General features: G+C 42.2%; 1 protein-coding gene across 3 annotated transcripts; it reads right to left on the minus strand.

Moving 5' to 3' along the window:
• Positions 1-771: 771 nt before the first annotated feature.
• On the minus strand, positions 772-12882 carry UBE2A (ubiquitin conjugating enzyme E2 A; the record flags this gene model as incomplete). Of its 3 annotated transcripts, none has more annotated exons than XM_080719075.1 (6): positions 772-900; positions 1250-1329; positions 3758-3847; positions 12202-12227; positions 12625-12705; positions 12839-12882. In XM_080719075.1, 6 exons carry the CDS (start codon positions 12880-12882, stop codon positions 772-774), a joined length of 450 nt encoding a protein of 149 aa, XP_080575201.1. The 3 variants fall into 3 exon arrangements, with proteins under 3 accessions (XP_080575201.1, XP_080575200.1, XP_080575202.1); XM_080719074.1 differs by having other exon boundaries at positions 1250-1338; XM_080719076.1 differs by lacking the exon at positions 3758-3847 and having other exon boundaries at positions 1250-1338.
• Positions 12883-19872: the final 6990 nt, after the last annotated feature.

Below are 19872 nucleotides of genomic sequence, written 5' to 3' on the forward strand. Positions count from 1 at the left end.
TAAAGGATATTCAGCTTTCCTTAACTCAAAAACTGATGATTGTTTCCATTTCTTTGCTCCCACACCTCTTTAAAAAGCAAAAATCAGAAGACCAGTATTTTAAAATTTCACAGGGATGTCCTGTCAATACCAAGGAGTGAAGGTGTCAGTTACTGTGATTGCTGTACTCCCTTGGCTAAGTCCTTCAGCATTCTCCTTCCTACCAATAAATGCCATCTTGTAAATCATATTGTTTAGAAATTAGTATCACTGGATTTTTAGCCTCCACTCCCCTTTCAGAACTGATGTTTATATGGATTTCTTTCCCTGTTTTCTACAGGTCATATTCTAAACACATTTACTTCTATGCTGAACACATGGGAAGGACCAGCCAGGATAAAACAAGGCAGCAATCGCTTTGTTAAAAATAACATCCTGGTCATCAAATTATGTATATTTGTATAGCAAGTCATCTTAGAAGCTTAGTGTAAAGTACAGTAACACAAATTTAACTGCCCGAAGGCTGGAGATGAGATAGGATGAAATAAAAGACTTAAGCATTAGTAATTATTGCAAGTAACCCAGGTACAGTACATTTGATTTCATAGTGGGTGTTTTCTGTCAACAAGAGGGTGGAAGGGGTAGGAAAAACTTGGCAAGGGAAGATGAAAAGAGCAGAACAGCTATTTAACTTTTAATAAAGTAAATGTAATGACTTTGAGGAATAAGAAGGTGAGAAGCACATCAATATATATTTTTTATGGCCAGCTTCTTCTTTTGTTCCACCTGGAGTCAACAGTCGCGCCAGCTTTGTTCTACTATGGCAGAAACACGCTTTTCATATTCCCGCTTGTTCTCCTGGTACAGCTGAGCAGCCTGGCTGTTGGCTGGACTATTGGGATTAGGCTCATCCAATAGAGACTACAGAAAAAAAATTACGTCAGTTCCTTAATGCAAAAAGTTCAGGATAAGCAGCTATTTTATCAGGTAGTGACTAAATGTTCCACTAACAACTAAATTTGCTGTCTTTACTATAGCAGTCTAATATGCTAATCATACTAACCTAGAGTTACATTAACTTCAAGTACCTAGGCAAATAACATGCATATGTAAGCATGTGTGTTTTCTGGTGGCTTGGCTCTTAATGCCCTACCTTTTATGTATAAAATCAGCTTTAACCAAACATAAAAAGGTCTTAAGTTATGGCTTTCAAAAACAACTGCTAATGGAAGCACATCAAAGATCATAGTCATATTAAGGAAAAACCCACCTGTATGGATGTTAAAATAGAAGACACATCGTAGGTTGGACTCCAGCGGTTCTGAAGTATATCCAAGCATATGCTACCATCTGCATAGACTAATAGAAGAAGGTATGTTAAACATAAGACCATGAAAGCTTTAACATTATATATAGTCAGAACAAAAATAGTCAAGAATACTTTGCTTCTGAAGTTTAAAAAGATTCCTAGGCTGCTTTCCAGTTAACTGCCTAAAATATGAGTCATAATTGTGACTAGTGAAATAATCAGGATGATCAGAGAATGTCAAATGTGACTGGTTTAAAACTGAAAGAAGCCGGGCATGGTGGCACACGCTTGTAATCCCTGCACTTGGGAGGCTGAGACAGGAGGATCGTGCAGGTTCGAAGCCAGCCTCAACTGGCTTAAGAGACCCTGTTTACAAATAAAATATAAAATAGGTCTGGGAGTGTAGCACGAGGTAGAAGGCCCCTGGTTTCCATCCCCAGTACCACACACACACACACACACAAAAAAAAAAAAAAAAACTGAAAGAATAAGCCAGGCGTGGTGGCACACATTTGTAATACCAGCATTTGGGAGGCTGAGACCAGAGGATTGCAGTTCACAGACAGCCTCAGCTACTTAGCTAGGCCCTTCGCAACTCAGTGAGACCCTGTTTCAAAAATAAAAAAAGACAAAAAAAAAGTAGGGCTGGGATTTAAGCTTGGAGGTACAATGGCCGTAGGGTCCAATTTTTTTTAATTATAAAACTGAATTAAAATTATAAAACTGCAGCCGGGCGTGGTGGCACATGCTTGTAATCCCCGTGCTTGGGAGGCTGAGACAGGAGGATCGCATGGGTTCAAAGCCAGCCTCAGCTACTTAGTGAGGCTTTCAGCAACTTAGTGAGACCCTGTTTCCAAATAAAATATAAAAAAGGTCTGGGAGTATAGCCTGGAGGTAGAAAGCCTCTGGGTTCCACCTCCAGTACCACCAAAAAAAAAAAATTGTAAAACTGCACACCTGTGATCCCTACTTGGGAGGCTGAGACAGAAAGATTGCAGGTTCAAAGGTAGCCTCAGCAAGTAGCAAGAATCTCAGCAACCTAGCAAGACCCTGTTTCAAAAACAAAAAAATAAACCAGGTATAGTTGCACATGCTTGTAATCTCAGTAACTTGGGAGCCTGGGACAGTAGGATTATATCAGGTTCAAGGACAGCCTCTACAAGTAGAGACTCATCAACCCAGCAAGACCCTATTTCAAAATAAAAATAGGGCTGGGGGTGTAACTTGGAGGTAGAATGCCCCTGGGTTCAATCTCTAGTACCACAAAAAAAGCTGTATTTCAGAGATAGAATGCCCCTAGGTTCAATTCCTACTACCACAAAAAGCAACAACAAAAATAAACCCTGAAACTTGGTGTTCATTATTCTCAAAAGACTATTATCCAGGAGTCATACATATTTTCTATTTGCATTGCTATCCATAAAACTGGGAAATTCATTCCACCAAATTTGTAAACTACATCTCCCACCTAAAATAGTAAAGATAGCTCAGAATTCACAAGATTTTATTTTGGCTTAAAGGTAAAAATAACTATGAAAAATACTTCAACCTGAATAAAAAGACTTGGCTATTCTAAGCTTACTACTAGGGAAAAAAAGCACAAGTTAGATTTCCTGTAACTTGCAGCACTTTTACAACATACTATATGCCTGGCCCTCAACAAAAGGATCTGATACTCAACTGATCTGGAGTGAGGCCAGGACATCAATATTTTTAAACATTCCACTGTAGTTCTGATATGCATCCCAAGTTGATAAATATTGTTTTTTGTTGTTTTTTGATATTATTTCTAATATGCTAATGAACACAATCACAAAACACGATTACCCCAATGTGGCCTAGCATTAAAATGAAATTTCAGTAGCATCCTTAGTTTTGTTTAATAAGTAAATGGCAAGTGTCATCAAAATCAGAAGGCTCATAGACTAAGCAAAAAGAAAGGACTTTCACTGCTTCAGCTGTAGGACTACAGATCAAGAAGGCAATAAATAGATCAGGCTTGAATATAGCTCAGTGGCAAAAGCACTTGCCCTGGGTTTGATCTCTAATTCCAAAAAGACACTCCCCCCAAAAGTCAATAGCCAAGTTCAAATTCAGAAAACAGCAAGATGTCGAGCAGGGCGTGGTGGCTCACACTTGTAATCCCAGCACTTGAGAGGCTGAGACAGGAGGATCACAAAGGTTTGAAGCCAGCCTCGGCTACTTAGGCTCTCAGCAACTTTTGAGACCCTGCTTCCAAATAAAGTATAAAATAGGTCTGGAGTATAGCCCAGAGGTAGAAAAGCCCCTGCTTTCCACCCCAAGTACCATACACACACACACACACACACACACACACACACACACACACCCACCCCAGCAAGATGTCTAAACAAATACTCAAGTAATACCAATAAATAAGAAATGTGGGATACCATCATAATAAACATTGTAGTAGTTTAAAATACCATTATTAAAAGTGATACTTGCCATTTGGATGGAACATCTTAGAGACAAATCTAACTGTAGGTGGTTTATTCGGATATTCCTCAGTGAATTCTATTGTTAGTTTAAATGTTCCTGTTAACAAAGAAAGGGTTAAGAAAATATATTTATCACCTTGGCTCGGTAGTGTTTTATTTTTAATGCTATGCAAGTTTTTTTAAGTATTAAGTGAAATAATGCAAGGATATAGAAGAAAAGACAGACCACAAAGAAAGAGATCTCTAGCAATTGCCCTAAAGATAACACAGATATTCTAAGGACTAATGCCCAAACATGATTTGCTTTTTGTATTCCCATTATTTTCCACCAAACTAAAAGACAGCCATCATAAGCTCAAAATTACTGCTTGTGGGATAACTTTAGCCACTATGCATTTTGAAAACATACTTAAAATAAACTGACAGACTGGGCCCCAAATTTGGCCTTCTTCCTTTAGAATACAGAAAGATCTCAAAGGCCTATTTCAGTCAGCTGCCATCTTTAACTCTCTAGTGATTTTAAATGTATTAGAATAAGAGCACAAAGATTCAAGAACCAATGCTAAAACTACAAATCCATAACCAAGTTATATTTAATTTGTTTGTGGTACTGGAGGTGGAACCCAGGGGCTTTTCTACCTCTCGGCTATACTCCCAGACCTATTTTATACTTTATTTGAAAACAGTCTCAGTAAGTTGCTGAGAGCCTAAGTAGCTGAGGCTAGCTTCAAACTTATGTGATCATCCTGTCTCAGCCTCCCAAGTGCTGGGATTACAAGTGTGCGCCACCACGCCCGGCTCAAGTTATATTTAAAATAGAAGGAAATAGGTATAAAAGCATTCACTGGTCCCTTTATATATAATCGTAACTCTATAATGAGAATTTAACTGAACTTAAGCCAGATCAAACTTAAGCCTCTCAAACACCCTTATGTATAACTCAAAGTACTTAACTATAAAATCAACTCGGCAATTTGCACAAGTGGAGGAACTAATGGTAGAAATCATTTCAAAATTACATTTGGCTTATATCACACTCATGGCTTCTGCAAATTTATCTTTCCGATATTTGTTTAGGTTAACAACTACTGAAAATAAATTTTTTGTGTGTGTGGTACTTGAGTTGGAACCCAGGGGCATTCTACTTCTGAGGTACACCCTAAGCCCTATTTTTTATTCTTTATTTTAAAGCAGGGTCTCACTGAGTTGCAAAGGGCCTCACTAAATAGCTGAGATTGTCTGCAAACCTGTGATCCTCCTGTCTCAGCCTCCCAACTGCTGGGATTATAAGCCTGTGCCACCATGCCCGGTTTATTTTTCTTGAGTATTTGTAAAGCTAAGGATGCTCTAAAGCATACTAAGATATAGAGAGACTGGATCTCATTCAAAAATTGTAGGATGATGTGCTCTGGGGAGATCATATCATTCAAAATGTTATTTTAAATTGTCAAGTAAGTCCAAGAAAACAATTTGGCAGTATTTTATTGTGTGTGGTACTGAGAATTTAGCCCAGGGTCATTCCATCTCTGAGATATACCCCCAGCCCTATTTTATTCTTTATTTTGAAACAGGGTCTCACTAAGTTGTGGAGGGCCTACAAGTTGCTGAGGCTGGATGAAAACCTGTGATCCTCCTATCTCAGCTTTCCAAGTACTGAGATTACAAGTGTGCGTGTGGCGCCACGCTTGGCTGGGCAATATTTTTTCTAACCAAAATCTCTTTAAGTAACTTTAAAAAAAGAATCAGCAGGGTATGGTGGTGCAGCTTGTAATCCCTGCGCTCGGGAGGCTGAGACAGGAGGATTGCGCAGGTTCGAAGGCAGCCTCAGCTGGCTTAAGAAACCCTGTTTCCAAATAAAATATTAAAAAAATAGGTCTGAGAGTATAGCCTGGAGATAGAAGCCCCTGGGTTCTCTCCCCAATACCGCCAAAAAAAAAAAAAAAAAAAAAGTGAAAAGAATCAGTTACTATCTGGCATAAGGTAATGTGTATTCTACTCTATTACTCTGGTTCATTTTATAAATTATTCTTGTAATAAAATAGACTGTGTTTCAGGTAGAGTATAATTTATTACTGGCTTCTTCAGAGTTCAGATATTCTCTTTTTCCCTTTAATATATTTATTACTGCTTAAGAAAAAAGTATAATTCAATCATTTTATAGCTGTATCAACTATAGAACAAGCCCAAAAGTCTGTTTCCTACTATCAAGTTCATAGCAAACATTTGCAAATAAAATTGCCTTTGGTATGGCCGGGTGTGGTAGCGCACGCTTGTAATCCCCGCGCTTGGGAGGCTGAGACAGGAGGATCGCACAGGTTCAAAGCCAGCCGCGCTGACTTAAAAGACCCTGTTTCCAAAAATAAAATAGGTCTGGGAGTGTAGCCCAGAGGTAGAAGGGCTTCCAGGAACCCCAGTACCACCAAAAAAAAAATGCCCTTGGTATGAACATAGCTCACCTGTACAGCACCTAGCACGCATAAGGCACTGGGTTCCAATAAGTAAATGAATAGATTAAAATGCAAGTTATAGAGACATGAAAAAATACTCAAACTACCGTTACTCCATTAACTATGTTATTTTACAAGCCAGATCTGAAAACAGTATGTGTTATAACTAAGGAAAGAAAGTAATATATGTAATGGACTAACATACTACATAGTCCCTCAGAAGATACTGCACTTTTATCAATACCTGGCCATAAATCTGCTTTTGAGGGAAAAAAAAACCCCACAATTCTTTCTTTTCAGTATTATTGCTATTATAATATGCCAGAAAAAATGGAAGCAGTATATAGTTCAAAACTCTGGCCTTCCTTATGTATTTCAAGTATAAACGCATCTGCATCAATGTAGAAATATGATTAAGTTATAGGTAAAGGATTGAGCTCCAAGAAACTGCTCTAAAACTGGGCAGGCTTCATAGCACAGAGATCTCAGTAACTTTGAATTATAGTCAAATTAGATATGGTATCTAAAGGTGGTAAAGCAATACATATGGAAGGCACACAGCAAAACAGTAGAGCACGGCAGGTTAGAGCACAGGTGTGCAGTCAGGCAGGCCTGAGCTGTGTTACAGGGGAAGGTGCTCAGCTTGACTAAACCTCCAGCCCTTTTGTAAAATGAAGCTAATAACTGGACCCACTGCAGAGCATTGTTGAGAAATTTAAATAAGGCAAACATACAAAAGTGCCACAAGACATTCCGTAAATATAAACAATGACCTTAGCTATAATTCTAAGTCTTAGGTCTCTAGAACTGGAAGAAGGAAACAAAAGTCAAAACTACAAAACTTACTGTCAATAAGAAATTCACATTAATGAATTCCGATATCAAGTAGCACTTGCTTTCTGGCATACATCAAACACTCACGGTTAAATACAAGTTGAGTACAGATGTTGGTGGCTCACAAATTCCTTGATTTGAGCTTTCTAATACTTGGTCAGAAGTCAAAAAATGTTTACATAGCTACCACACAAGTGAATCAAAAGTATTTTAATACAGCTTTTAATACCAGAAGTAAAGCAACCTGTTCATGAAAACTTGAAAATAAATAAGGACCCAAATCTTATTCAATGTACACCTTTAAAAGGAGGTATTTCATACTTCTGGCCACATTAAACGGTAAGAACCTCTTTTGTACAACCCTCAATGCAATTTCTGAGATCTAAATGAATGTTAAGAAATTTAAAACACATAGAATATTATACAACTTAAGACTAGAGCTTACCCTCAGAATATTTAGAAAGTTAGGCCCTAAACTGAAAGTTAGGCCCTAAACTAAAATTTTAAACCTCACTATTGTACATAATCTCCACTTGTTTTGTTCATGTCTGAGGTGGCCAAATTATAAAACAAGCAGCAATTAATCTGTACATAGAGACCAGGAAAGTTATATAAATGTGTTACACGGCTGGTGTGTAACAATAGGTATTGATATGGTTTAACCAGAGAATGTATGTTCTGCCTAAAGACACAAATTCAAATCTTTCGAAAATACTGTTTGCCAAAGAAAATCCCTCTGCAGATGTTTTCTACAGTGTCTAATACTTTGTGGCCCCTAAGAAGAAAAGCAAAGCACTGTACTTAACATTTTTTGATGACTAAAAATTATTTTAAAAAATATTCCACACTTCATAAGATTTAAAAACATCATTAGTAAGCCAGGCGTGGTGGTGCACGCTTAATCCCGGCATTTGAGAGGCTGAGATGAGGATCGCGGTTCGCGGACAGCCTCTGCAACTCAGTGAGACCCAGTTTTAAAATAAAGAATAAAAAATTGGGCAGGGGGTGTAGCCTTTGGGTTCCATCCTCAGACCCGCCCCCCCCAAAAAAAAAGCTTTAGTATTTGGAAGGCTGAGACAGGAAGATTGCAGGCTTATGACTAGCCTCAGCAATTTAGCAAGGCTCATCTGAAACCTTAGTGAGATCCTGTTTCCAAATAAAAATAAAATAAAGCTGGGCATCTAGCTCTGAGGTAGAACCCCCTGGGTTCAATCCCCAGCACTGCAAAACAAAACAAAACAAAACAAAAACAAAGACACTCTTAGTGGACCATGCGAGATTCCTTTTAAAAATATTTAAAATTACTCCGGGCCTGGTGGCGCACGCTTGTAATCCCCACGCTTGGAAGGCTGAGACAGGAGGAGTGCACATGTTTGAAGCCAGCCTTGCTGGCTTAAGAGACCCCATTTCCAAATAAAAATATAAAAATGGGTCTGGGAGTGTAGCCCAGAGGTAGAAGGATTTCCAGGAACCCCAGGTTCCACCAAAAAAAAAATATATATATATATATTTATAAAATATATATATATTATATATATAATATAAATATATATTATATTTAAATTTTTGAGCTGGTCATGGTGGTGCACGCTTGTAATCCCACCACTTGGGAGGTTGAGACAAGAGGATAGCACAGGTTCAAAGCCAGCCTCAGCTACTTAGTGAGGCTCTCAGAAACTTAGTGAGACCCTGTTTTCAAATTAAGTATAAAAAAGGTCTGGGAGTATAGCCCAGAGGTAGTAAAGCCCCTGGGTTCCACCCCCAGTACCACAAAAAAATTAAAATTTTATATGACGTAATAAAGATTATATTCCATAACCTTTGTATTCAGCATTTTATCAAGATATTTTAACAAGGAAGTACTTCAGCCCAATGTTTTGGTGGTATAAACTCTTCAGAACGTATTGTTTACTTCAACTGTGTTAAATCAAACTGCCTTTTTGTGTTGGGGGGTACTCAGGATTGAACCCAGGGGCATTCTTCCTTCCAGCCATACCCCCAGCCCTTTTTATTATTTGGAAACAGGGTCTCACTAAGTTGCAGAAGGCCTCGGTAAATTGTTGAGGCTGACTTTGAACCTGCAATTCTGTCTCAGTCTCCCAAGTACTGGGATCACAAGTGTGCGCCACCATACTCAGCCTTCAAACCACCTTTAAGAATTCCTTTTCTTTCTTTCTTTCTTTCTTTTTTTTTGGCGGTACCGGGGATGGAACCCAGGGTCATTCTACCTCCAAGCTACACCCCCAGCCCTATTTTTTATTCTCTATTTTGAAACAGGGTCTCACTGAGTTGCAAAGGGCCTAAGTAGCTGAGGCTGTCCTCGAACCGTGATCCTCCTGTCTCAGCCTAAGAATTTCTTTTTTTTTAAGATTTCTTCTCTTTAATAAAGCCCTAATTGTTTCAAAAACATCTACCATTAATGGTTTATAAGCATAAAAGTAGTTTGAGGGCTCTTGATATATAATACCCTGGAAACAGCAAAATCAACTGTCACTTAATTAGACTTTTTCTCTAACACAAATTCTCCAACTATAAAAAGGGGTATTCAATGGTCAAACATTTTTTCTAGCTACAGTCAGAGTTCTAGGTACTTGAGGAAGCATTCATGGATAGCAGACTAAGAGAATGAATCAGAAAAGGGTACTGTCATTTAGCCTGAGTAATTCCATTCAGCAATGCCAGGAGAGACACATCATTATAAATAAGAGTCAATAATGTCAAAGGGGACAGTCCAGGTAGATAATGGATTCCATAAGTACCTTTTCAATTCATACCACTTAAAACAAGAGAAGCACCCTTGAAATTTTAAGTAGCCAACCTCTAGCAAAGCAATGTACTATTATTAAGGCTGTGCCTAGCATAAAACAGTGCAAGGAAAAAAGAAGCCAATGAAAACAAAGCCTAACAGAACAAAAGCAAATATACAGATAATCTGCACAGAAAGATTAGTTAGGTATTAAGAACTATTACGAGTCTAGTAAAGAAACATTAATTCTAGCTAGCTCTTGCCACCAATCAGTCCCAATTATTAACTCCACCAAAGTAATATGCTCTTGGACTCACTCTTTCCTGCCAGTTCTTTTTATTGCAGCACTGAAAAGCAATGCTATTTACCCAGGAGGTGAGGGGAAAAGGAAGCTAAACATACTCAGGGGACTGTTTACAGTTTCTTAAGGAAATCTGGGTATTTGAGACAAGTTATAGAATTGTTTGATTTTTACTTACCTCACGGCATTTTGGGGACCAGCAGAATCAAAAAGCAATCCGACTCAGCAACATAAGTATGTATGGAGTAGTTTATAGAAATGTTTTTGTCCCCACCTTCAAAATGAAGGTGTGTGTGTGTGTGTGTGTGTGTGCGTGTGCGCGTGTGAGCACTCCCGCGCATACAAAATGCTATGTGACTGAAGAAAGATAAATCACTGAAAAAAAACAGATCCTTTTCTTTTTTAAAAAAAATCAGATATTAATACTCTATGAGCTCAAATACTTTTAATCATCTTTTCAATTAATTAAACTTTCAAGACACAATTAACAACTAAATACACAGACAACTGAGTAAATGTAAAACTTATCACCATCAGTTTCCTGGCTATGATATTGTAGTTTAATCATTCAAGATGTTATCAAACAGAGAAGGGCACACGGGGATGAGTGAACGATAAACGGGGTCTCTGTAATATTGCTTGCCACTGCATATGTATTTGTAATGATCTCAAAATACAAAGTGCTTAAAGAGCAATTAAAATGTGTGTTTTAAAAAGTTAAACCTAGAGCCGGGTGTGGTGGTGCACACTTGTAATCCCAGCACTTGAGAGGGTGAGACCAGAGGATCGCAGTTCACCGACAGCCTCAGCTACTTAGTGAGGCCCTCGGCAACTCAGTGAGACCCAGTTTCAAAATAAAGAATTAAAAAAATAGGGCAGGGGGGTCTAGTTTGAAGGTCTAATGCCCCTGGGTTCCATCCCCAGACCTGCAAAAATTAATTAATTAATTAATTAAATTTAAAAAGTTAAACCTAGCTGGGCATGGTAGTGCACAGTTGTAATCCCAGGGAGGCTGAGATAGTAGGATCCAGGTTCGCGAACAGCCTCAGCTACTACTTAGTGAGGCTTTCTGCTACTCAGTGAGACCCTGTTTCAAAATAAAGAATAAAAAATAGGGCTGGGGTATCACTCGGAGGTAGAATGCCCCTGGGTTCCACCCCAAGTACCACAAAAGAAAAGTTAAACCTAAACTGGGGGTAGTGGTGCGCCCTTGTAATCCCAGAACTTGGGAAGCGGAGACAGGAAGATCACAGGTTCTCACCAGCCTCAGCTACTTAGGCCCTCCACGACTTAGTGAGGGCCTCCATGACTTAGTGTTTCAAAATAAAAATTAAAAAGCTCTGGGAGTGTAGCCTGGATAGAAAGTCCCCGGGTTCCACCCCCAGTACCACAAAAAAAAAAAAGGCTAACCCTAAATTGCTTAAAAAATATGTACCTATTTGCTATATGTAGTACCTTCAAGTAGGCTGAACACTGGTCAAGAGGGAACATTAAAATTTAGTGTCAGTTCTGAAGCTGCTTTAAGATTACTGATAAAAGCACACACTTCCAACCAATTCATTTAAAATAAAAAAACAATATTATACTCAAATTAAGCATTCAAGAGCATCTTAGAGTAGTGAGACTGTTAGGCACACAATGTCAGATTGTAGAAACCAGATAGTTATGTGCAAGGATTCTTTGGTATCCAATAAATACATACCAAGCACCTGCTGAACACAATTCCTGTCCTCCGGATTGAATTTTGAACCAGATGGTCTCTAGTGTCTCTGCTGACTGTCAGCAACTTGCTGGTCTCATTACTAACTCAATATCTGGCTCACTGGCTAAATTGACGGGATTGGAGCCCAAACCTCAAACCCCTCTAGCAAAGTGCTATAATGTGCCCTTTAAAAAGTGACCGCCTTACCCATAATGTTAAAAAAGAAGAAAAGGAAAGGTGCAGTTGTAGTCAAGCAGACACCATTCAGAACAAGCACACATTGGATTTCACTCAAGCCTTTAGTAGGTAGAGGCTAGGCGGGAGCAGGTTCCTAAGTAGAAAGCACTTGCAGGCTGTCTGGGAACCCCTTCCCCAGATGATCAAGCTCCTGAAAGGTGGGTAAAGAAACTCTTTCTCTTACCATCCTCAAACGGGGTCCCTTCAGGCCTGTAACACAGAAAAAAACAGTCAGTTCCCGCTTAACGGGTTCTCTAGTCCCTGCTTTATCTTCAGATGGCTATCCCAAGCTCTGCCATCCGTGTCTCTGGTCAACAACCACCGCTCGAGTTGAAAAGCCACTCCAAGTACGTGTCTGGGCTCAGAAACACGGCGCAGGCCGCTGCCCCTAACTGCCACCGCTCCCCACCCCGCCCCCCTAGGACCCCGAACGGCTCCCCAGAGCGGGAACTCAGCTAATCGAGGTACAGGCCCCGGGGAGGCGCCTAGGCCCAGGCAACCCCGAACACTTTCCCTCTCCCCTCCTGCTGAAGGGGCCTGCCGGGGAGAGCACACCGGGCCGCTCCGCATCCCCCCTCGGTCGCCGGCGCCCGGAACGCAGACTCACCCAAAAATGACCGCGTTCCAAACCATTATGTTGTTCTCCGACGGAGCCCCGCTGACTCCGGCTGGAGGATCCTCCTGCAACCTTCAGAAAGACAAGACAGGGCCCCCCCCAGTCCGGCGCTCAACCACTCCGCCCCGCCCGGGCCGCCTCGGGACCCGCCCTGCGCCCCGGCCGGCCGCCGCCGCCGGCCTCCGCCGTCCCGGCGACCGTTTACCTCTTGAAGTCCCGCATGAGGCGCCGGCGAGCCGGGGTGGACATATCGCGAGCAGGGTCAGGGCCGGGGCATACACCGGCGTCTCGGGGCCCCGCGGAGGCGAAGGAGGCCGAGGAGGCGGAAGAAGCCGAAGAGGGCGACGAGGAAGCGCCCAGAGGAACTGCGCTCCCTCTCCGAAGTCGAGGGTCGGTCTGGCGCCGGCTAAGCACCACCCCGGAGTAGACGGGGGCCGAACCAACCTGGAAGGAAGGGGTGCAGCGCGTGCGCGGACGGGCCGTACCAAGGCGGCCGGGGGTGCGCCGCCGCCGCCCCGCGGGCCGCGAGCGCCTCCGCGCGCCCGGACGCGGTGCGGGCCGCGGCCTCTGCCCCGGCCCCGGCTCAGAAGACGCCTGGGACGTTTCCTGCCCCGCTTGGGCCTTTCTGTTCTCCTCCTCCCTTTCGAGACCTTATTCGAGTGCACGCTCGAGCCGGGTGGGGGAAGGAAGCCAGGGGGGGACGGTGGCCCGTCTCAAAGGGGGGAAGAGACGGTGGGCGGAGGCAAAGCCGGTTCTCGAAAAGTAGGAAGTCGCCGGCGTGATGGCGCACGCCTGTAAGGCCGGTACTTGAGAAGCTGAGACGGGGGGGGGGGGGGGGGGGGTCGCAGGTTCAAAGCCCCCCTCGGCAGTTTAGCAAGGCTCTCAGCAACTTAGTGAAACCCTGTTTCCAAATAAACAGTAAGATAGGTCTGAGGGTCTAACTTGAAAGTAGAATACCCTTGGGTTCAATCACCAGGAACACCACACACACACACACACACACACACACACACACACACACACACACACAAAGTGGGAACCCTAAGATAAACACCTCTGTGGACAGCACAGACTTGGGGAAAAGGGAGTAGCTGGTTAACAGAAAAACAAAACAAAATCAGCTTTAAGAATGAAAGGAGGTGGAGCCGGGCGTGGTGGTGCGAGCTTGTAATCCCCGCGCTTGGGAGGCTGAGACAGGAGGATCACGGAGGTTCGAAGCCAGCCTCAGCTACTTAGTGAGACCCTGTCTCCAAATAAAATATAAAAAATAGGACTGGGACTATAGCCCGGAGGTAGAAAGCCCCTGGGTTCCACCCCCAGTACCACCCCCCCCCCGAAATTTTAAAAAATGAAAGGGGGCCCTGGGTCCGTTACTTATGGGATGAATGTACAGGATCTGGATCCCAACATTCAGGCCACTTATCAGCCTAAAGCTAAATATAATGGTGTTGGGTCTCCTGGGAGAGAGAAGCAAAATTGCTGGGGGCATCCGTTTGTTTGTTTGTGTGCTTGTTTGGTTTAAGCTCTAGGCACTCACAATTTGGCTCTGGAACCACATTTCCCCTTGGCAGTTCAACAAGACAAACGGCTAGTATATGTCGAGAAGACTCCAAGGTATGAGAATATCCGATTGCAGAGAATTGGAAGGACAGTGGGTCTGGAGTAAAGAAGATGCACTTGGCAACGCTGCAGGTTGCAGGGAAGAATCACAGTACGTGAACCTGCAAAAGCAATTCACAGTTTGAAAGGAAAATTGTTTTGTTTTGTTTTGTTTGCGGTACTGGGGATGGGACCCAGGGGCATTCTACCTCCGAGCTACACCCCAGCCCTATTTTTTATTCTTTATTTTTGAAACACGGTCTCACTGAGTTACAAAGAGCCTCACTAAGTAGCTGAGGCTGTCTGCAAATCGCGGTCCTACCGTCTCAGTGTTCTAAACGCTGGGATGACAAGCGTTGGCCACCACACCCTGCTTTGAAAGGAGAAATTTTAAAGATCAATCCAAAATAGTAGGAAGGCAAAATACACATTTAAGAATTATTAAAAATACGAGAAGAAAGCTGAGCGTGGTATCGTGGTGGCGCATGCTTGTAATCCCAGTACTTGGGAGGCTGAAATAGAAATTGCAGGTTCAAGGACAGCCTCAGCAATAGTGAGACTCTCATCAACTTAGTGAAACCCTGTTTCAAAATATAAAATAGGGCTGGGTGTGGTGGCACACGCTTGTAATCCCTGCGCTTGGGAGGTGGAGACAGGAGGATCGAGGTTCACATACAGCCTCAGCTACTTAGGCCCTCTGCAACTTAGTGAGACCCTGTTTCAAAATAAAGAATAAACAATAGGCCAGGGGGTGTAGCTCGGAGGTCAAATGTCCCTGGGTTCCATCCTCAGTACTGCAAAAAAAAATAAATAAAAATAATAAATAAAATAGGGCTCAGGGTGTAGCTTGGAAGTGAAATGCCCCTGGGTTCAAACCCCAATACTATGAAAAAGAAGAAAGAAAGAAAGAAAGAAAGAAAGAAAGAAAGAAAGAAAGAAAGAAAGAAAATATGGAAGGGTAGGCATAAGTAATGGACAGTTTTGGATGCCAAGCTAATGAACTTCATGGAAGGTGGCTCTGTGTGGAAATGACAACATTAAAGCTGTCCTAATCAGAGGTTGGGCCCAGGAGAGCACCAGGGTGAATCTTGAACTCTAGGTGAGAGGTACTGAACCCAGCAATGACAATAAAGGAGAGGAGGAAGCCTGGTGCCGTGGCACACACCTGTTATCTCAGTACTTGGGAGGCTGAGATCATAGTGAGACCCTGTTCTTTATTTTTATTTTTTGAGACCCTGTTCTTTATTATTATTATTTTCTTTTCTGAAGTACTGGGTGTTGAACCCAGGGGCATTCTACCTTCAAGCTCCACCCCCAGCCCTATTTTTTATTCTTTATTTTGAAACAGGATCTCACTGAGTTGCAAAGGGCCTAAGTAGCTGAGGCTGGCTGCGAATTGCAATCCTCCCGTCTCAACCTTTCAAATGCTGGGATTAGTGCATCGCCATGCCTGGCAAGTTTAGTGTTTAAAGCAAAACAAATGAAAAGAGAGGTGAAAGGCAGGCTTGAGACAGAAAAACTCACGCAATTTATACGAGGACATCAACATGAACAAGGGTATAGAGCAAAACTGTATTTGGGGGGCAGGGGGAAGGTTAGCTTGGCTAATGGCGAGATTCTTCACTGGAGAATTATGAGGCCTCAGGTTGGAAAAGGGAGGGTGATGGACACTGATTAAAAGCCCTGGGCATGGTGGTACGTGCCTGTAATCACAGTGCTTGAGAGGCTAAGAAGAGTGGATCACAGGTTCAAAGCAAGCCTCAGAAATTGAGTAAAAGACCCTCAGCAACTTAGCAAGACTCTATTTCAAAATAAGAAATAAAATAGGGCTGGGGATTCAGTTCAGAGATAAAATGCCCCTGGGTTCAATCCCTAGTCCCAAAAGGAGAAAAAAAAAAAGCCCTGAAACACAATGAAGGGTAGACTCAATAGGCAGCATTAGAAGGAGTTTGTGCATGAGAAAGATGCATTGAATATATCCTATTGATACGCACCATGCATTATCCTGAACAGCAGGAAAGGGGCTGGGAAAGCCAGGCTTGGTAGTACACACCCGCAATCCCTGTATTTAGAGGAGTGGGGGAGGGAAACAGGAAGATTGCAGGTTCAAAGTCAGCCTCAACAACTTAGAAAGTCTTTGCGCAACATAGCAAGACCCTGTTTCAAGATTAAAAATTAAAAAGGTATACCTAAGCCGAGTGTGGTGGCGCATGCTTGTAATCCCAGCATTTGGGAGGCTGAGACAGGAAGATCACGGTTGGCGGACAGCCTCAGCTACTTAGCAAGGCCCTTTGCAATTCAGTGAGATCCTATTTAAAAATAAGGAATAAAAAATAGGGCTGGGAGTGTAGCTCGGAGGTCAAATGCCCCTGGGTTCTATGCCCAGTACCACAAAAATACAAAGAATAAAATTAGGGCAGGGGATGTAGCTTGGATACTGAATGCCCCTGGGTTTCATTCCCAGACCCACAATAAATATAAAAATAAATAAATAAAAATAAATATAAATATAAAATATAAAATATGAATAAATCTAAAAAAATAAATAAAAGACATACATTGGCATTGTGGTACATGCCTATAATCCAAGTACTTGGAAGGCTGGTATAGGAGGATTCCAGGTTTAAGGCCAGCCTCGACAACTTAGCAAGGCTCTCAGCAACTTAGCAAGACTCTGTCTCCAAATTAAAAAATAAAATAAAATAGGGCTGGAAGTATAGCTCAGAGGTAGAATGCCCCTGGATTCAAGTTCCAATACCAAAATAAAAAAGAAACTGAGAAGTTCATGCAACTGGATAGAAACTGAGTCATTGCAAGATATAAATGCAGTTGAATTTACTGTGTTGGCTTGTCTATTTTTGAAACCCCTTTTCTCCTCCTTCCTTGTACCATATAATCATGACAACTCAGATGCATGAACCGAAGCAGTTCCGAAGCCGCACGGCACCTGCCTAGGAATAACAGTTCCTGACTGTACAATGAAATTACATCGCGGGAAAACTTTCCCCCACATTTCTCATCAGAAGCAAGGTTGTCATAGCAAGCAGTAACACAGAAGATTGTTTTCTAGCACCAGTGATTATCAAGCTAGAACATAGTAACTATAGCACAGTTGGCCAAGCATTTCTTCCACCCCCATCTCACCTTGACATCTTGAAGTAATACCTTTTCATAGTCAAGAATCACCCGCAGCCAAGAGCAGGGCTCAAGAAACAAGAAGCCTTTTTGATTTAAAGTGTATTGGCCCCCTGGGCGTGGTGGCGCATGCTTGTAATCCCCGTGCTTGGGAGGCGGAGACAGGAGGATCGCACAGGTTCGAAACCAGCCTTAGCTATTGAGTGAGGCTCTCAGCAACTTAGTGAGACCCTGTTTCCAAATAAAATATAAAATAGGTCTGGGAGGGTAGCCCAGAGGTAGAAAGCGCCTGGGTTTCACCCCCTATACCACAAACAAAACAAACAAACAAAAAAACAGAGCTGGGGTTGTAGCTCAGAGGTAGAACACCCTTGGGTTCTATCTTCAGTACTGCAGTAAATCAATCAATCAATCAATCAATAAATAAATAAATAAATAAAATAAAGTGCATTGGCAGCTAGCCATGGTGGCACAGGCCTGTAATTCCAGTACTTGGGAGGCTGAGACAGGAAATTGTAGGATTAATGCCAGCCTCAGAAATTTAGCAAGGTCCTCAGCAATTTAGTAATACCATGTTTCAAAACAAAAATAAAAAGCCAGACTTAGTGAGGTTCTTTGCAACTCAGGGAAACCCTGTTTCAAAATAAGGAATAAAAAATATGGCTGGGGGTGTATCTTGGAGGTAGAATGCCCTGAGTTCCATCCCCAGTACTGCAAATAAATAAATAAATAAATAAATAAATAAATATAAATAAATAAATAAATAAATGCCAGACATCAGATATGGTGGTGCAAGCTTGTAATCCCAGTACTTGGGAGGCTGACAGAGGAGGATCATAAATTCGAAGCAACTTAGTGAGGCTCTCAATAACAAGACTCTGTTTCCAAACTTAAAAAAAGAAATTTAACTGTTTCAAAATAAAAATAAAATTGTGCTGGGGGTGTAGTCTGGAGGTAGAAGACCAGGTTCCATCCCCAGTACCACTAAAATAAAATAAAATAAAGAGCCAGGTGTGGTAGCACACACTGGTAATCCCAGCATTTGCGAGGCTGAGATAGGAGGATGGCGGTTCGCGGACAGCCTCAGCTACTTAGTGAGGCCCTTGGCAACTCAGTGAGACCCTGTTTCAAAATAAAGAATAAAAAATAGGGCTGAGGGTGTAGCTCAGAGGTAGAACGCCCCTGGGTTCCATCTCCAGGACTGCAATATATAAATAAAAAATAAATAAGTAAAATAAAATAGGGCTGGGGGTGTAAAGGTAGAACAACCTAGGGTTCAATTCCCAGCACCACAATAAATAAATAAAATGTATTGCCAGTGCGGCTGTGCATTTCCAAAGGAAAGAGAAATATGTTTAGATTGTCGGTAGGCAAGGATTTGAGAATTTTCCTAAAAGGGGGTGCTGTAAAATATGTGAATATATGAGTAAGAAAATGGTGGAATTTTATTCGTGTAGATTTCATCATACAGAATAGATACTGCCTTTCCAGAACTATTTTGTTTTTGTTTTTGTTTTTGCGGTACTGGGGATGAAACCCGGCGGCATTCTACTTCCGAGCTACACCCCCATCCCTATTTTTTTGTGTGTGTGGGTTTGGGGATGGAACCCAGGGGCATTTGACCTCCAAGCTACACCCCCATGCCCTATTCTTTATTCCTTATTTTGAAACAGGGTCTCACTGAGTTACGGAGGACTTCACCAAACAGCTGAGGCTGTCCGCCTATGTTTTATTCTTTATTTTGAAACCAGGTCTAACTGAGTTGCAAAGGGCCTCAGTAAGTAGTTGAGGCTGTCTGTGAGCCGCGATCCTCCAGTCTCAGCCTCCCAAATGCTGGGGTTATAAGCATGCGACACCACGCCCGGTTTATTCGTTATTTGTATTTGTGTGTGTGTGTGTGTGTGTGTGTGTGTGTGTGTGTGTGTGTGTGTGATACTGGGGTGGAACCCAGGGGCTTTCTACCTCAGGGCTATACTCCCAGACCTATTTTATACTTTATTTATACTTATTTTATTTCAAATAAAATAAATTAAATAAATAAATAAAATAAAACAATTTTTTTTTGTGGTACTGAGGGTGGAACCCATGGGCTTTTCTACCTCCAGGCTATACTCCCAGACCTATTTTTATACTTTGTTTGGAAACAGGGTCTCAGTAAGTTGCTGAGAGCCTCACTAAGTAGCTGAGGCTGGCTTCGAACCTGTGCGATCCTCCTGTTCCAGCCTCCCAAGTACTAGGATCACAACCTCGCGCGGCTAGGTATTTAAATAATATGAATGGTGTAACACGTAAAGCAGTTCGGGCTAATTTAGCTTCAGGGAAGGAGGTTCTGGAGTCTCCGGGCGGACCCCCGTGCATTTTAGCCAGATGGGACCGCCCGGAAATTCACAGGACGGTTATTGCCTCGTGACCAGCGCTGGGAAGGGAAAGGGCGTGGCGCGCGCGTGACGTAATCTCGGTGCGACTCTTCTTTGACACTGAATATTCTGCCCCTTTCTGCGAACT

Source organism: Muscardinus avellanarius (genome assembly GCF_963383645.1).
Source record: "Muscardinus avellanarius genome assembly, chromosome: X".
Classification (NCBI taxonomy): domain Eukaryota; kingdom Metazoa; phylum Chordata; class Mammalia; order Rodentia; family Gliridae; genus Muscardinus; species Muscardinus avellanarius.